The sequence below is a fragment of the Oculina patagonica genome, chromosome 1, assembly GCF_052425735.1.
Source record: "Oculina patagonica isolate OP01 chromosome 1, crgOcupat, whole genome shotgun sequence".
NCBI lineage: Eukaryota > Metazoa > Cnidaria > Anthozoa > Scleractinia > Oculinidae > Oculina > Oculina patagonica.
This window is the reverse complement of record NC_135758.1, coordinates 18,973,133-18,985,672: the sequence shown is the minus strand read 5'-3', so window position 1 is coordinate 18,985,672 and position 12,540 is coordinate 18,973,133. Positions and strand designations below refer to the sequence as shown.

The following is a 12,540-nucleotide window of genomic DNA, read 5'->3' as shown; positions in this document are numbered from 1 at the left end:
TTGACCACTTTCCCAAGTGTGGTTTTACGTCCAAATTGAATGTAAACACACACTGAAACACAAATGTAAAATGTATCAACTAATTGATATGGCGCCAATCGCTATGGGTGTTACTAAAACCAGGAACGGGGAACCGGTAACGGAAAACTGGAAACGAGTGCACAGCGGTAATCCGTATAAGAGTTCAAAATGGCGGACGAAAATACAGAAAGAGTCTGGAAACAAGTTTTGAGCACACGCTGTTCGAACTCGAACGTCGGAGGAAACAGCATGGACGGTAAGTGTAGCATTTATTGAATGACAGTAACGTTGACTTCAAAAATTCAGTTTTTCTCTAACATACATTGCAGGTTCAATAGAAGTTCGATCTTCGGATAGGTGAGTATCCAGAACGAATCGAAAGCTGCACAACATTTGAATAATCAATTCAGAACTGCGGGAAGCTCACCGCGTTTTATTGTCAATATTAGCGCTACTTATACTGCAAAGCATCTAAGGCCTTCCAAAGATGACAATTGACTTATAATGTTTACAGCATCATTTAAAAGTTCTGTCTGTTTCATTTCTCTACTGTTTACTATTTTCTTCGATACAAATGTATAATGGAACTTGTATTTCCTGATGTTACTTTGGGTTATTCTGTTGGGTTATCAGGAAGCAAATTTGTATTCGCACAAACAAGATAATCTGTCAAGTAACGTTGTTCAATGGTAATTACTAGCTCGTTATGCAGATCTCTACATGCAATAATTTGAAAAAATGTGTTTATTTTGTTTACTTAAAGACTGCCTTATTTAACTCAGTTAACTCTGCTTTATTTGTTTTAGCTCTGTCCATTATCGACGTCCCTGATAACGATGTTGGACTCTACAAACGCCTGCACTTACGTTGACTTCGAATTCTCACCCAGGAATAAGCTTAAGAAAAGCAAGTCGTCTTATTACACTGCAAACGGCGACCTAGCATTAAAAAATAATCAAATTGAGTGACACTAAGCATTTACCTTCATCAGTAAGCTACATTTTACTCCGTTTCCGTGTTTTCGACCGCCATTGGGCACTGGTTCCCAGATTCCCGTTCCCGGTTGCCCGTTCCCCGTTTCCGGTTTTAGTGACATCCCTATCGCTATCGCTTCATTGAATAAAAGGTAATAATAACTTGAAAATGTTTCTAAAACATTGCTTATTATACTGTGGTAAACATGCAATAAAATCTAATGCAGGTATGCATGTGCCTTCTCCTGCACGGTAAAATAATTCAGTGTTGATCGACTGGAAATAGTTAATTGACTTGAAAATTCCTACAATACGAACTACATGTAAGGAGCTTATGATCACGTGACACTAACTTTTACGCCAGCTGACTAAACTGCAAGTGGTGTAACTATTTTCTGATCCTATTCTATGTTCAATACGTTAAATCAAACGGAATACTAATTACTGACTACTGAACTTCTTCTTGAAAAGAAAAGAATTCATAACGTTTTCAACTCAGCAGAGCTGTGTGGAAACCTAGAGACACGCCCTCTTGAGCTTCTCTTTTATTTAACAAATAAAGAAGTCTGAGCCATGTTTTATACTGTCATAAAACACGACGGGCATTTGAGAACACGAGGGAAATGTGGAAAACATGAGCCGCAGGCGAATTTTTTCTACATTTCTCGAGTGTAATGCCCGGAGTGTTTCATGACAGTATAAAACATGGCTTAGGCTTCTTTCTTTGCTTTATGATATAGATTTTAGACACCGCGAGTGAAAAGTTTAATTAAAAATACTTGTAAATGTATAACAAGAGCGACTGAACGAAGATGAAAAGCAAAAGCTAGTTTACGGGAAGACCAGAAACTGAGACAATTTCATTCAAAATAGGCTCAGCATTTCAGGTATTTTTGTTACCTTTCAATCTTGATCTTGTCTTTTTGAACTTCAATAAACTTCACCGACTCTTAGTGCCGGCAATTTTCGTCTCAGCATAATACAGTAGTCTCGATGACAGCCGTCTTCTTTTTTCGTTTGACTTGCACAAGGCGAATAATTTCCAGAAAAGCTATTGCTTCGGATCTTCCCGTGAACCTTAATTAATTGTTGTCACAATTTTTCAGCATGAATAGATCGTCGAGCAAAATCTTCGAAAGAAAACTCTCTCGCCCGCTTTCCTTGCGTGTTTCATTCAACTCAAGAAGTGAACACCGCGCCACAAATTTTCCCGCCTCCTACTATCACTTCGTTTACATCAAAATGAAATGTCCAGTGGATTTATACTAATAAAACAATATTATTCCATTCGCCCTTGTTGGATACGCGTGGTTATAGCCAACGAGGCGCGAAGCACTCGAGGAAAGCTGACGAAAAACAATAAAACATGATTTTTCTATGTTTTATACTCTAAACATAGGTTTTTAGCCAATCAGAGCGCGCGCAGACTCCTATCTATATTATAAAGTGTTTTAGCAAACGATTTAGAAAAAGGAGAAATAAACCAAATTGGATCTATCTTAAAAAATCTGCGAGCCCGGTTTTGTTTCAACCCCCCCCCCTTTAAAAACATGTTTAGCTGCAAGGGGCGAATAAACCTCCAAAAAACGAAAGTGATCAAGTACACATGACAAGGGTATGTGCGAAATAAAAAACAAAATTTTACCGCGTATTCTGCAAAATGTAGAAATTATTGTTCCGTTGATGATGATGTTGTTGTTTTTCTTTACCATTCGCTATACATCTGTTTTTCTAGTTCATGATGTATACTTGTTTCCCATTGTAGTCGGCGATCAAAATGCGATCATCTGGCATTGTGGTTATTCCCCAAGGCCATTCTAGTTTTAGGTTAATAGTTGACTTTCCTGTGAAGGTACCTTCCACTGTAAACTGTTGAATGCGACCATTGAGTTTGTCACAAACTAGAAGATTGTCATATTTATCAATGCATAAGCCCAAAGTTTCTTTAAACTGTCCATTTGCCTCACCTTTTCCCCCAGTCTTGTACAAAAATGTTCCCGAGTCGTTGAACACTTTCAAACAATGATTGTTCTTGTCTGTTACAATGAAAATGTTCTTGAAACAAAGACAACCGACAGGGTTGTTCAGTTTTTCTGGGCCGCTATCTCCAAATTTGAACGCAGGTTCGCCATTCTTTGTTAAGACCTGAATTCTGCTGTTGCCATGCTCAGCTACAACAATGTGCTCTTTATTATCCATACAAACACCGGCCGGATTCTTAAACTCTCCGTCTCCTATTCCCTCCTTTCCAAAGCTTTTCACAAAGTTTCCTGTCTGTACATTAATCTGCTGTATTCGGTGATTACATTGATCTGCCACCAGAATCTCATCATCATTCAGGTATGTGACGTCAAGTGGACGGTCAAACTGTCCAGCATTGCTTCCATGACAACCGAATTTTCGGACAAACTTTCCTTTCTTATCAAATATCAGGATACAGTGACCCGCACAATCAACCAAGGCAATAAGACCCTTACTGTTTACTGCAATGCCGGTTGGACCTTGAAGAACTTTTCCTTGTAAGTCCAACTTGCCTACAACATTAAACTGTCGTTCTTTCACCTGGACAGTGAATGGACTGTTAGCAAGTTTCTCGCCATTTATCTTGACTTCGATTTTATAAGTGCCTGGTACTTTCGGCACAAATTTGACCTGGAAATTTCCACCTTCTTTTTTACAAGTTGTCGAACTGGCCACTTGATCAGCAGGCTCCACGAGCACTTCAACTTGATCCTGTTCATTGTTTCTGATTTCTCCTTCGCTTGTTTGTGGGCAAATCGAAAATTCTGCTGTTTTTCCAGCCTGGAAATTTTCAGTCAGTCCTTCTACCGTTGATCGATGGACATCTATTTTGTTGAATGCCGTGATTCCAAGGCTGAAATTCTCTGGTGCACATGTCGGGACAAACCTCACAAATGAACTAACCGGAAGTGCTGGTACTTGCGCTTCACTGAGCTCTTTATATCGCTGTTTCAAATTCTCCTTGCTTTGCATGATGTCCACGCTCGTGCTCCTTTCAACCAGGTTGTTAGCAAACTCGACTGCTTGGTTCCTTTGCTTTTTCAAAGACTGCGCTGTTTCCTTTGCAGAGTTTAATTTCTCGGTCCTCGACACGCGTGTGTTCTCGAGGGCGGTAATGGCTTCGCGCTCGCGTTCTCGAATCTTCGCGATCATTTGCTCGGCTGTTTGGGAAACTGAGCGTTTAGCGGTGGCAGTGTTAGTTTCCAACTCAAGCTCCATCGCCTCCAGTTGACAAATAACATCACTGCAAGCCTGTACTTTTTCTTTCATCCGCTCAGCTTCGGCTATGATGTTGGCTTTTTCGTCATCCGCTGCTTTGTCGAGTGGAACAACATCATGGCTTTTGTGATCCGTGACGATGCAAACTTGACAAACACAGTCTTGACATTGAAGGCAGTAAAACCTCGTTACCTCTCGCTCGTGGTACTTCTGTGAGCAAAATGACTGCCGCTTTAACAAGGCCTCGTAGTCTTCGGGTTGAAACTGTTTCACTGGCGTGACTTTGTGTCCTTCAAACGCAGCCGTTCTGAACAGGTCATGTGCTTTTACACAGTCAGGGCACATGAATTTTTCGCAATCAAAGCAATAGTTGATTTCAGCGCTCTTTTTCTGACACATACTGCAACTGATCTCATTACCATCTTTACTTCGTCGAACAGCGAGAAGACTCAACAAACTGTTGTGCAGAAAACTGTTCGGCAAACGATCGAAACGACTTTCTTCAGGGATGCCAACTTGCGCGTTACACTCCGGGCATCGATAAAGCCCTGATCTGTGGCTTGTTAAAGCATGTTCCTTCAGGCATTCGCAGCAGAATGTGTGAAGACAATCTATGGTTTTGGGATCGGTGTAAATATCCAAACAAATCGAACATGTAACATGTTCTTTGAGGTCTTTCAGGAGCGCCTCCATCGTAAAGTAGAGATTGTGAAATAGTAATCAAAACACACCCAGCTATTGTTTGTAATTCCGAGAAACTTGCCTTGACATTTGCATTCTATTTTAAGTGGCAAATCAGATCGCTTTCAAACCCCGGAGCGGAAGTTGGTAAACTTTGAAGGTCAACTTTTCTATGACATAGGGGTTAGTATTTCGAATTCATACGCTTCTTTTGTCCATTCCTTCACGTAAACAACTTTAATGCCTGTGAATGTTAATTTAAGGTAACCGTAGCTCAAGAAACCCATAGAAACCTACCCATTCACAACAGGAACAATCTATTACAGTTGTAACGCTGTTCGAAATGGCGTGCGCTGAAGTGAAGCAAATGCTATGTCGCCCCACTGCCCACTCGGTAAAAGAAAAATGTCTTTTGCCCGGATTCGCTGGAGCCTAGTTCCTTCCCCGCCGTTGTTTTGGTGCAAGCGGAGTAAAGTGTTGTATGACGACCCAAATAATAGCCCGTCACAGCTTCTCTGTTTTTCAACGCAAAGGACGCGCGCGAGGGAAAACATTGAGCGAAGCCAGCGCAAGTGCGAAGCGTGAGGGGTTGCGCCTCTCGTTTTGCGCTTGCGTTCAGTTCTCTTCCAGTTCTTTCTCCCCTTTCAACGGTCGAAAAAAAATACGAAAAAATGAAGGGCTGTGAACAGTCCACCCAAATAACGGCTGCGAAGCCTTGCTACTACGTATAATTTGCTTCGTGCTTATTTCCACATTTTGTGCTTCGCGCTAGCTCTTCTTAGTTTTTCCGAGGGATTTTCCCTCTCTCTCTGATTGCAAAAATAACTCTAAGTAGCTTTTTATGGAGCCATTCTCACGGATAGTAATTTTCTGGTCCGTTGCAGCGAGCGTAGCATGAAGTAGACTGAACCGGTAAAGCTGGGGCGGATCCAGGATTTTTCTTAGGAGGCGGTGCACCACTAAAGAACCTAGTTTTTTCTTTGCAGAATACCATTTATTTTAGAAAGCTGCAGGTCATCTCGCGGGGGGGGGGGGGGGGGGGGGGGGGGGGGGGGGTCCGCCCCTGTAAAGAAACATGCAGCAAATCAGTATAACAGTTTCTAAGTCGTGAAACACCCCGTTTACACGTGATAATTCTGGAAAGCATTTCGATATGATCAACCAATTAAATTGCGCAATCCAATTTTCGGTATGAATGATTTCTCAATATTTTCTCCAAGTGAACAAAGGCAGAAGCAGAAAATAGGGTTGCGCGACGTTCGTCTTTGTTCTATGACATTTAAACTTTATTCAAAATATATAAAAAAGAGACAAACAGGAGCAGAAAGCCTACATAGTAGATATACCCAATGAATGTAGCGCTTATTTAATGAATATGATGCTCTTGCCGGCTAGATTTCTGTCACACCCACCACCCTCACCTCACACTTTTTAGCGAATCACGTTTTATTACATTGACAAGTTAACTTACCGGATAGGAAACTACAAGGAATTGGTCCTGCCTAATGAAACCACCGGTTCTTTCACACAAGTGAGAGAGGCTAAAGTTTTTTTCTTAAAAAAAGCGATATAAAAAAAGCGATATAGCTAATTTAAGTTTTCTTGGCTAATAATTGAAGAAAAGGAGTTCATTTAGAATGGGGGTAAATGAGGGTTTTAACTTTCAACGTTCTATTAGCATGATCCTGGGGGATGATGGATACATTTTCAAGCTCCAATAAAGTTGTCACAGAACAAAAATTAACAAATTAAGTTGCAATTGGGACTGTACCTGAAAAGTGAACGGCCAAACATTCTCCTGTCATTCTTCTGTACAACTGACGTCTAATGGCGTACATTATGAGCAAAGAGAATATGTATGAGCTCACTTGTCATTAGCGAGGTTAAGGAGGCTCGATGTAGTTTTTTTAGCCGAAGGGTGGTTGTTTTGAAAATTAAAATTACACCATAATGATCAAATATGACCAAATTTTAATTTTTTACTCGTCACTTTGTCACAAAGGTTACCATAGCAACCATTGACGTTTTCTTTTGTTCTCAAACAAGCTTGGTTTTCTCGAAATCTAGACTGACACTTGGTATTCTTTTTTTGATATGTTCAATTACAGTAGATTTACTACCTGTGCTCAAAATTTTAGGAAAATCTGTAAGAGCGTTTTAGAGTAAATCAAGAATGAAGTTTTTGGTATTTTCTTATAATTTCTTACAATCGGCAGTCGATATATTTTAACAAATTAAAGCAAAAAGTCTTTCGCTTTTGGTTAATGGTCTTTGATGGTGTAAGTATTTATATTTCAGGGAGAGAAACTGTGCTCAAATATACGAAACAATTTTAAGGCGCCTATTTTATATTAAAACGGTGTTTTTCTGAAAATTTCATTCTTGATTTACTTGAAAACGCTCTTACAGATTTTTCTAAACTTTCGTCAACAGTTAGTCAATCTACTAAACTTTAACATATCAAAAAATAAACACCAAGTGTCAATCTAGATTTCGAGAAAATCAAGCTTGTTTGAGAACAAAAGAAAACGTCAATCGTTGCTATGGTAACCGTTGTGACTAAGTGACGGGTAAAAAATTAAAATTTGGTCACATTTGATCATTATTGTGTATTTTGGCAAAAATCGAACTTGGCTTCCTAGGTAATTTTAATTATCAAAACAACTACCCTTAGTCTAAAAAAACTACATCGAGCCTCCTTAAATGTTCGTCAAAGTTCAGTGCCGTAGCAAGGGTAAAATAAGTGGAGGGGCACGCGAGCGCCGGAGGCGCGACCCGCTAGGGGGGTCTGGTGGCATGCCCCCTCAGAAAATTTTGAAATCTAGAAGCTTGGAAATGCTATTTCCAGCGTTCTCCAAGAGCTATTTGTGATTTACGCATTTCGCGAATTATTTACTTCCTACACTGTCTCAGCAAACCACTGAAGAGAGTAAAACACTTGCAACGTCAATTGCAAAATAGAAAATCGGCTGTCTCTGTATCTTGAAACCAGCAAATGTTTCACCTTTCAGAGTCATCGTAGTACGTTCTGGTCTTAATTTCTGGTTTGTTTTAGTTTTTGGCCGTTTAACATTGTTGTGCATCACCCTACGTACGTTAAAATGATTGATGAAAAGAACTACCAATGTTATTGTTTCAAACCTCTCGGGAGATAAAATTTTATTTTCAACATTTTATACAGGCCTGTTTTTCCTTTTTGGTAAAAAAAACTGGGGGGGGGGGGCACGGTCCCACCCGGCCCCTCCCCTTGCTACGGCACTGAAAGTTTCTTTTTTATATATCAGTTCTATATTAAAGTTTTTTAGGAAGAATTCTTCATGCTGCCAGTGCTTCATAGTACGGCATGCACTCCTTTACTGCTGCAGTAACTTCTGGTGGCAGATCTTCAACATTGCTACGTGGGGTGTTTGTCGTACCAGGCGTTACGAAACCTGAACTCTTCATAACCTCATCATGCCATGCCGTACAGGGACCCCAGTCAGCAACAGGACCTGGCTGCCACGAAGTCATGTGTTCCTCGAACTGAAGACCGACCGCCTCACAGTAGCTTTGCATGATCTCATTTGGAAACTTCAGAAGATCATTAGCATCTACAACAACTGGGTCTTTATGAACGTGACGCTCAATAAACTCGTACAATTCCAGCAACTGTCGGAAGCAAGCCTCTGCGGGATCGAAAAAATCCCATCCCGCAAGCTCGGGATTGGTTGATAGTTTGAACAGCGAGTTGACTGCTGGTTCGGGATGACGAGTCATAAATGTGTGCTTGAAATTCTTGAAGCCTTCTTGCAGGAAGATGTCGAACTTTCTCTCGAGTCAATACGCAATATCTTTGATGAAGACGAATTCCTTGCCATCGAAGTCTTGTTGCAGCATCTTGCTGACTGATTGATAGCTTGATTGTGAGAACGCCTGCAAAGACTCAGAACACGCGGGTCTGGAGCTCTTCCTTTCGGGACTGTAGTAAAACAGAGTTAAAAAGGGCTCGTGGAAAACCTGTCCGTTGGGAAGGGTCCTGACTGATAGCGACGCACCTTGGAGCGCACCAAAGGAATACACCTGTTTTTACCATACTGAAACTTAAGCAGGAAAAAAAACAGAGTGAATAATGTTGGTTGCACAAAGAGTTTTTGACCCGCGTTGTGACTCATACAGTCGAAGCTCTCTTAACGGACACTCTCGTAAGCGGACAGCTCGACTTACGGCCACCTTGTTAGAAACCCCGTTTTTACTCCCATACAAACTCTGTATTTTTACATTCTCGTAAGCGGACATTCCCGTAAGCGGCCGCGGACACTTTCCGAGATTACGACTTAGACTTTTTCTTTGTTTTTAAGCTCCCGTAAGCGGATACCCCCCGGGCACCGAAGAAAATCATATAAAAAACCTCTGTATCTTGTATTAATCAATCAACTTCACATCGCCGTTCGTCACAATAATTTTAAAGTAATTACAGTACCATATTTCAGTGTTTGTTTTGTCGTCATCCACGTCCAGTTATATTTCGAAACACCACTAACATGCATATTACCATTATGTTAGCTGGGCAAGTTCCCGTAAGCGGCCATCTATCCCCTACACCTCTAGTGGCCGCTTACAAGAACCATTCTCGTAAGCGGCCAGCTCCAGTTGCGGACACTTTTTTCGCGTCCCGAGGGTGTCCGCTTATGAGAGCTTCGACTGTATTTTCTTCTGTATCTCGTGTATGCCCCTGTATTCCCCTGTATTCTCATGTATTCTCTTTCTTGTATTCTCCTGTATTCCCATGTATTCTCTTGTATTCCCCTGTATTCCCCTGTATTCCCCTGTATTCTCATGTATTCTCTTGTATTCTCCTGTATTCCCATGTATTCTCTTGTATTCCCCTGTATTCCCCTGTATTCCCCTGTATTCACTTGTACTCCTGTATTCCCTTGTATTCCCCTGTATTCTCTTGTATGTTTATGTATTCCCATGTGTTCCTCTGTATTCTCATGCATTCTCCTGTATTCCCCTGTATTCTCATGTATTCCCCTGTATTCTCCTGCATTCCCCTGTAATCTCCTGCATTCCTCTGTATTCTCATATATTCCCCTGTATTCTCATGTATTCCCCTGTATTCTAATTTATTATATCTCTTAGATAGTACGCACGCTGTGATTGGTCAATCTTACGGGCCGTATTCTGCAGTACGGCCCGCGAAATTTGACTGAGAGCTCTCCTGATGCCGTTAGCCTGCGTTGCAGACGAACCGAACAAAACCCCGGGGTTTTGTTCGTCTGCAACGCAGGCTAGATGCCGTACGCCTTTGCAAGTTGAAATGTCTCGCGAAGAAGATTTTCAAAACTTCCTACAACGTTCGCAGTCAGAGGAAAAAAGCGAGGAACAAAGGCGAAGCGAAGAAGGTCTACCGAACTTTAAACTCAATTTTTGTGATCTGTTGGAAGGAGAAAACTTCCCTGATGTGGCGGACTTAGAGCAACCCGAGCAGGATTGAAGTCAAGAACTTGAAAGTTTCATCAGTGCCGAGAAATATACAAACACGGTCAAGAAGACGAAAATTGAATGGAACGGTTCAACAATTATTGTCAAGAGCAGACTAATGGAACATTTCATGTAGAAACCGTACTTGCTGACGTCCTCGATAAGCTCCTCGGAAAGTTTTTCAAAGACGTACGCAAACGCGCGAGAGCTGAGCTGTACGAGCCAGACAACATTTTAACTGAAGCTTTCAACGTAGCATTCAACGCCGCCTTAAAGAGCTAAATTTTTTTTAAGTAGTTCCTTCAAACTTTATATGTGTTTTCTCGTTCAGTATTTTCTACAAACACTGCCATAAGTTTTCGAAAGTTTGATAAGCTATAACGCAGGTTGTCAATCGCGGCACTTTCGTCGCCAAGCAAAGAACTAGAAGTCATTCCAAAGGAAACTTGCACTGTATCTAGTTTCATCCTGTCACTTAAATTACTGTAAAACTAATTGCAGAAATAAAGTAGTAAAGGTTGAATTTAAATTATGTTTATACGCTTATCCGGGGCTTATTAATCGAGCTATTAGCCTGAATTTCAGACATCCCTCTGTGCTCGCCTGCTTGCCAGAAGGGACGTCTGAACACATTTGAGATCATTTGAGCCTAATGCCGTCCGGTGACGCCACTACACTTTGGTTTTAATTCATGCGGAAAAGTTTCTGTCGAGGCCATGAAATTGTAAAAGAAAAATCGCTTCAATAAAGGATTACAGGGTATAAAATGTTTTAATAGAAAACTATTGAAAACTTGTGACAAATGAATGAGATTTTAAACGACTGCAGGCTATATTCTTTTACGGGACCGATTTAATCTGAACTGATTTGCTTTAAGCTTATCTAGCGATCAAAATATAATATGTTACGCGGCGGACAAATACAACAATTGAATCAATTTAGACGGTTACAGAGGCATCAGGAAACGGAATTCAATACAAAAATATCCTACTTGATTGTGGGCACTGAGTTCAGTAATCACTGGCTCATCGAGGCTGCAGGACATAAGCGTCGATCGGCTTTGTTGACAAAACAAGAATACGTAAGCTTATAAATTTGGCAAAACACTGCATGTCGAAGCGACGAATGCCGCCAGTTTTTAAAAATCCTACCGATTTCCATTACTATTCTTCATCCGTAGGTAAACTAATAAAGTAACAAGAAGCTTGAAGAAGCTTGAGAAGCTTAAAATCGGGCGATTAATAATTAACTATCTGTTTTGACTTGAAAGGCAAACACTCAGTCGGAGGTTTGCTTAAGTCACAGTCTGCATGAGCCGTATTAGTGTGTAGAACATAATATCTGGAATGTTTTCAAGATTGCGTTATTACTTTACGACATAATGGTCTCAATTTATAAATATATTTCGCACAATACAAATAAACGATTGAACTAGAGGACTAGAAAATATAATTTTTTAACACTTAGCAAAGTGCAGCCTTTTCGCAATACTAAATAAAGGCGGGGTTTTACCTGAAGACCATTTTTCCAACGCTTTAGGTGGCTGACGCATTTCGGTATTTTCCAGCCCTTACACTTTGATGAAACAGTACTACAACTCTTTATCAGGTAACTACTATTGTCAAGAAAATGATTACAACTTGTTGACCAGTGATTAGGTATTTGCTTCATACCATTACTGTAATAGCAACTGATGAAGAATAGTAGTACTGACCCAAAGTATAGGGGCTGGAAAATACTGAAAACCATTTCCGCCGCGTTTCAAGAAATCCAGAAAGGCTTAGAATTTGAAGTTAAAAATTGGTGGACGGACACCAAACAGTCCCCTGACAACTTGGAGTGCTCTTGCGAGGGGGTCAACTGTTTGGTGGTGTTTCCATTTTTTTTCTTCAATCCCTTCTTTAAATCTCTTAAAATTTCATTTAAACTCAGGTAGAACCCCACCTTAAGTTTTGTTCTTGTGAGAAAATAACAGAAGTCAAAGGTTGCGTGATATAACCAAACATTGATTTTAGTTCTCCCTCCCTTTCCCTCTCCTTAGCCTTTCACCCCACCTGTCCCTCCCTTTCTACTCCCATCCTTCCCCTCCCTCCCCTCTCCTACAGTTTTTTACTCCACCCTATCCCATCCAGCTTTTCACTCCAATTTACCTTCACCCTCA

At 40.7% G+C, this 12,540-nt stretch overlaps 2 protein-coding genes across 2 annotated transcripts; both read right to left on the bottom strand.

Annotated features, from left to right (window-relative positions):
• Nucleotides 1-2,693: 2,693 nt before the first annotated feature.
• On the bottom strand, nucleotides 2,694-4,961 carry LOC144660275 (E3 ubiquitin-protein ligase TRIM45-like). Its single transcript, XM_078520885.1, has one exon. It carries the CDS (start codon nucleotides 4,926-4,928, stop codon nucleotides 2,727-2,729), a length of 2,202 nt encoding a protein of 733 aa, XP_078377011.1. The 5' UTR covers nucleotides 4,929-4,961; the 3' UTR covers nucleotides 2,694-2,726.
• Nucleotides 4,962-8,231: 3,270 nt separating this feature from the next.
• LOC144649031 (uncharacterized) lies at nucleotides 8,232-8,934 on the bottom strand. Its single transcript, XM_078508492.1, has one exon. The coding sequence runs from the start codon at nucleotides 8,670-8,672 to the stop codon at nucleotides 8,232-8,234; it is 441 nt and encodes a 146-aa protein (XP_078364618.1). The 5' UTR covers nucleotides 8,673-8,934.
• Nucleotides 8,935-12,540: the final 3,606 nt, after the last annotated feature.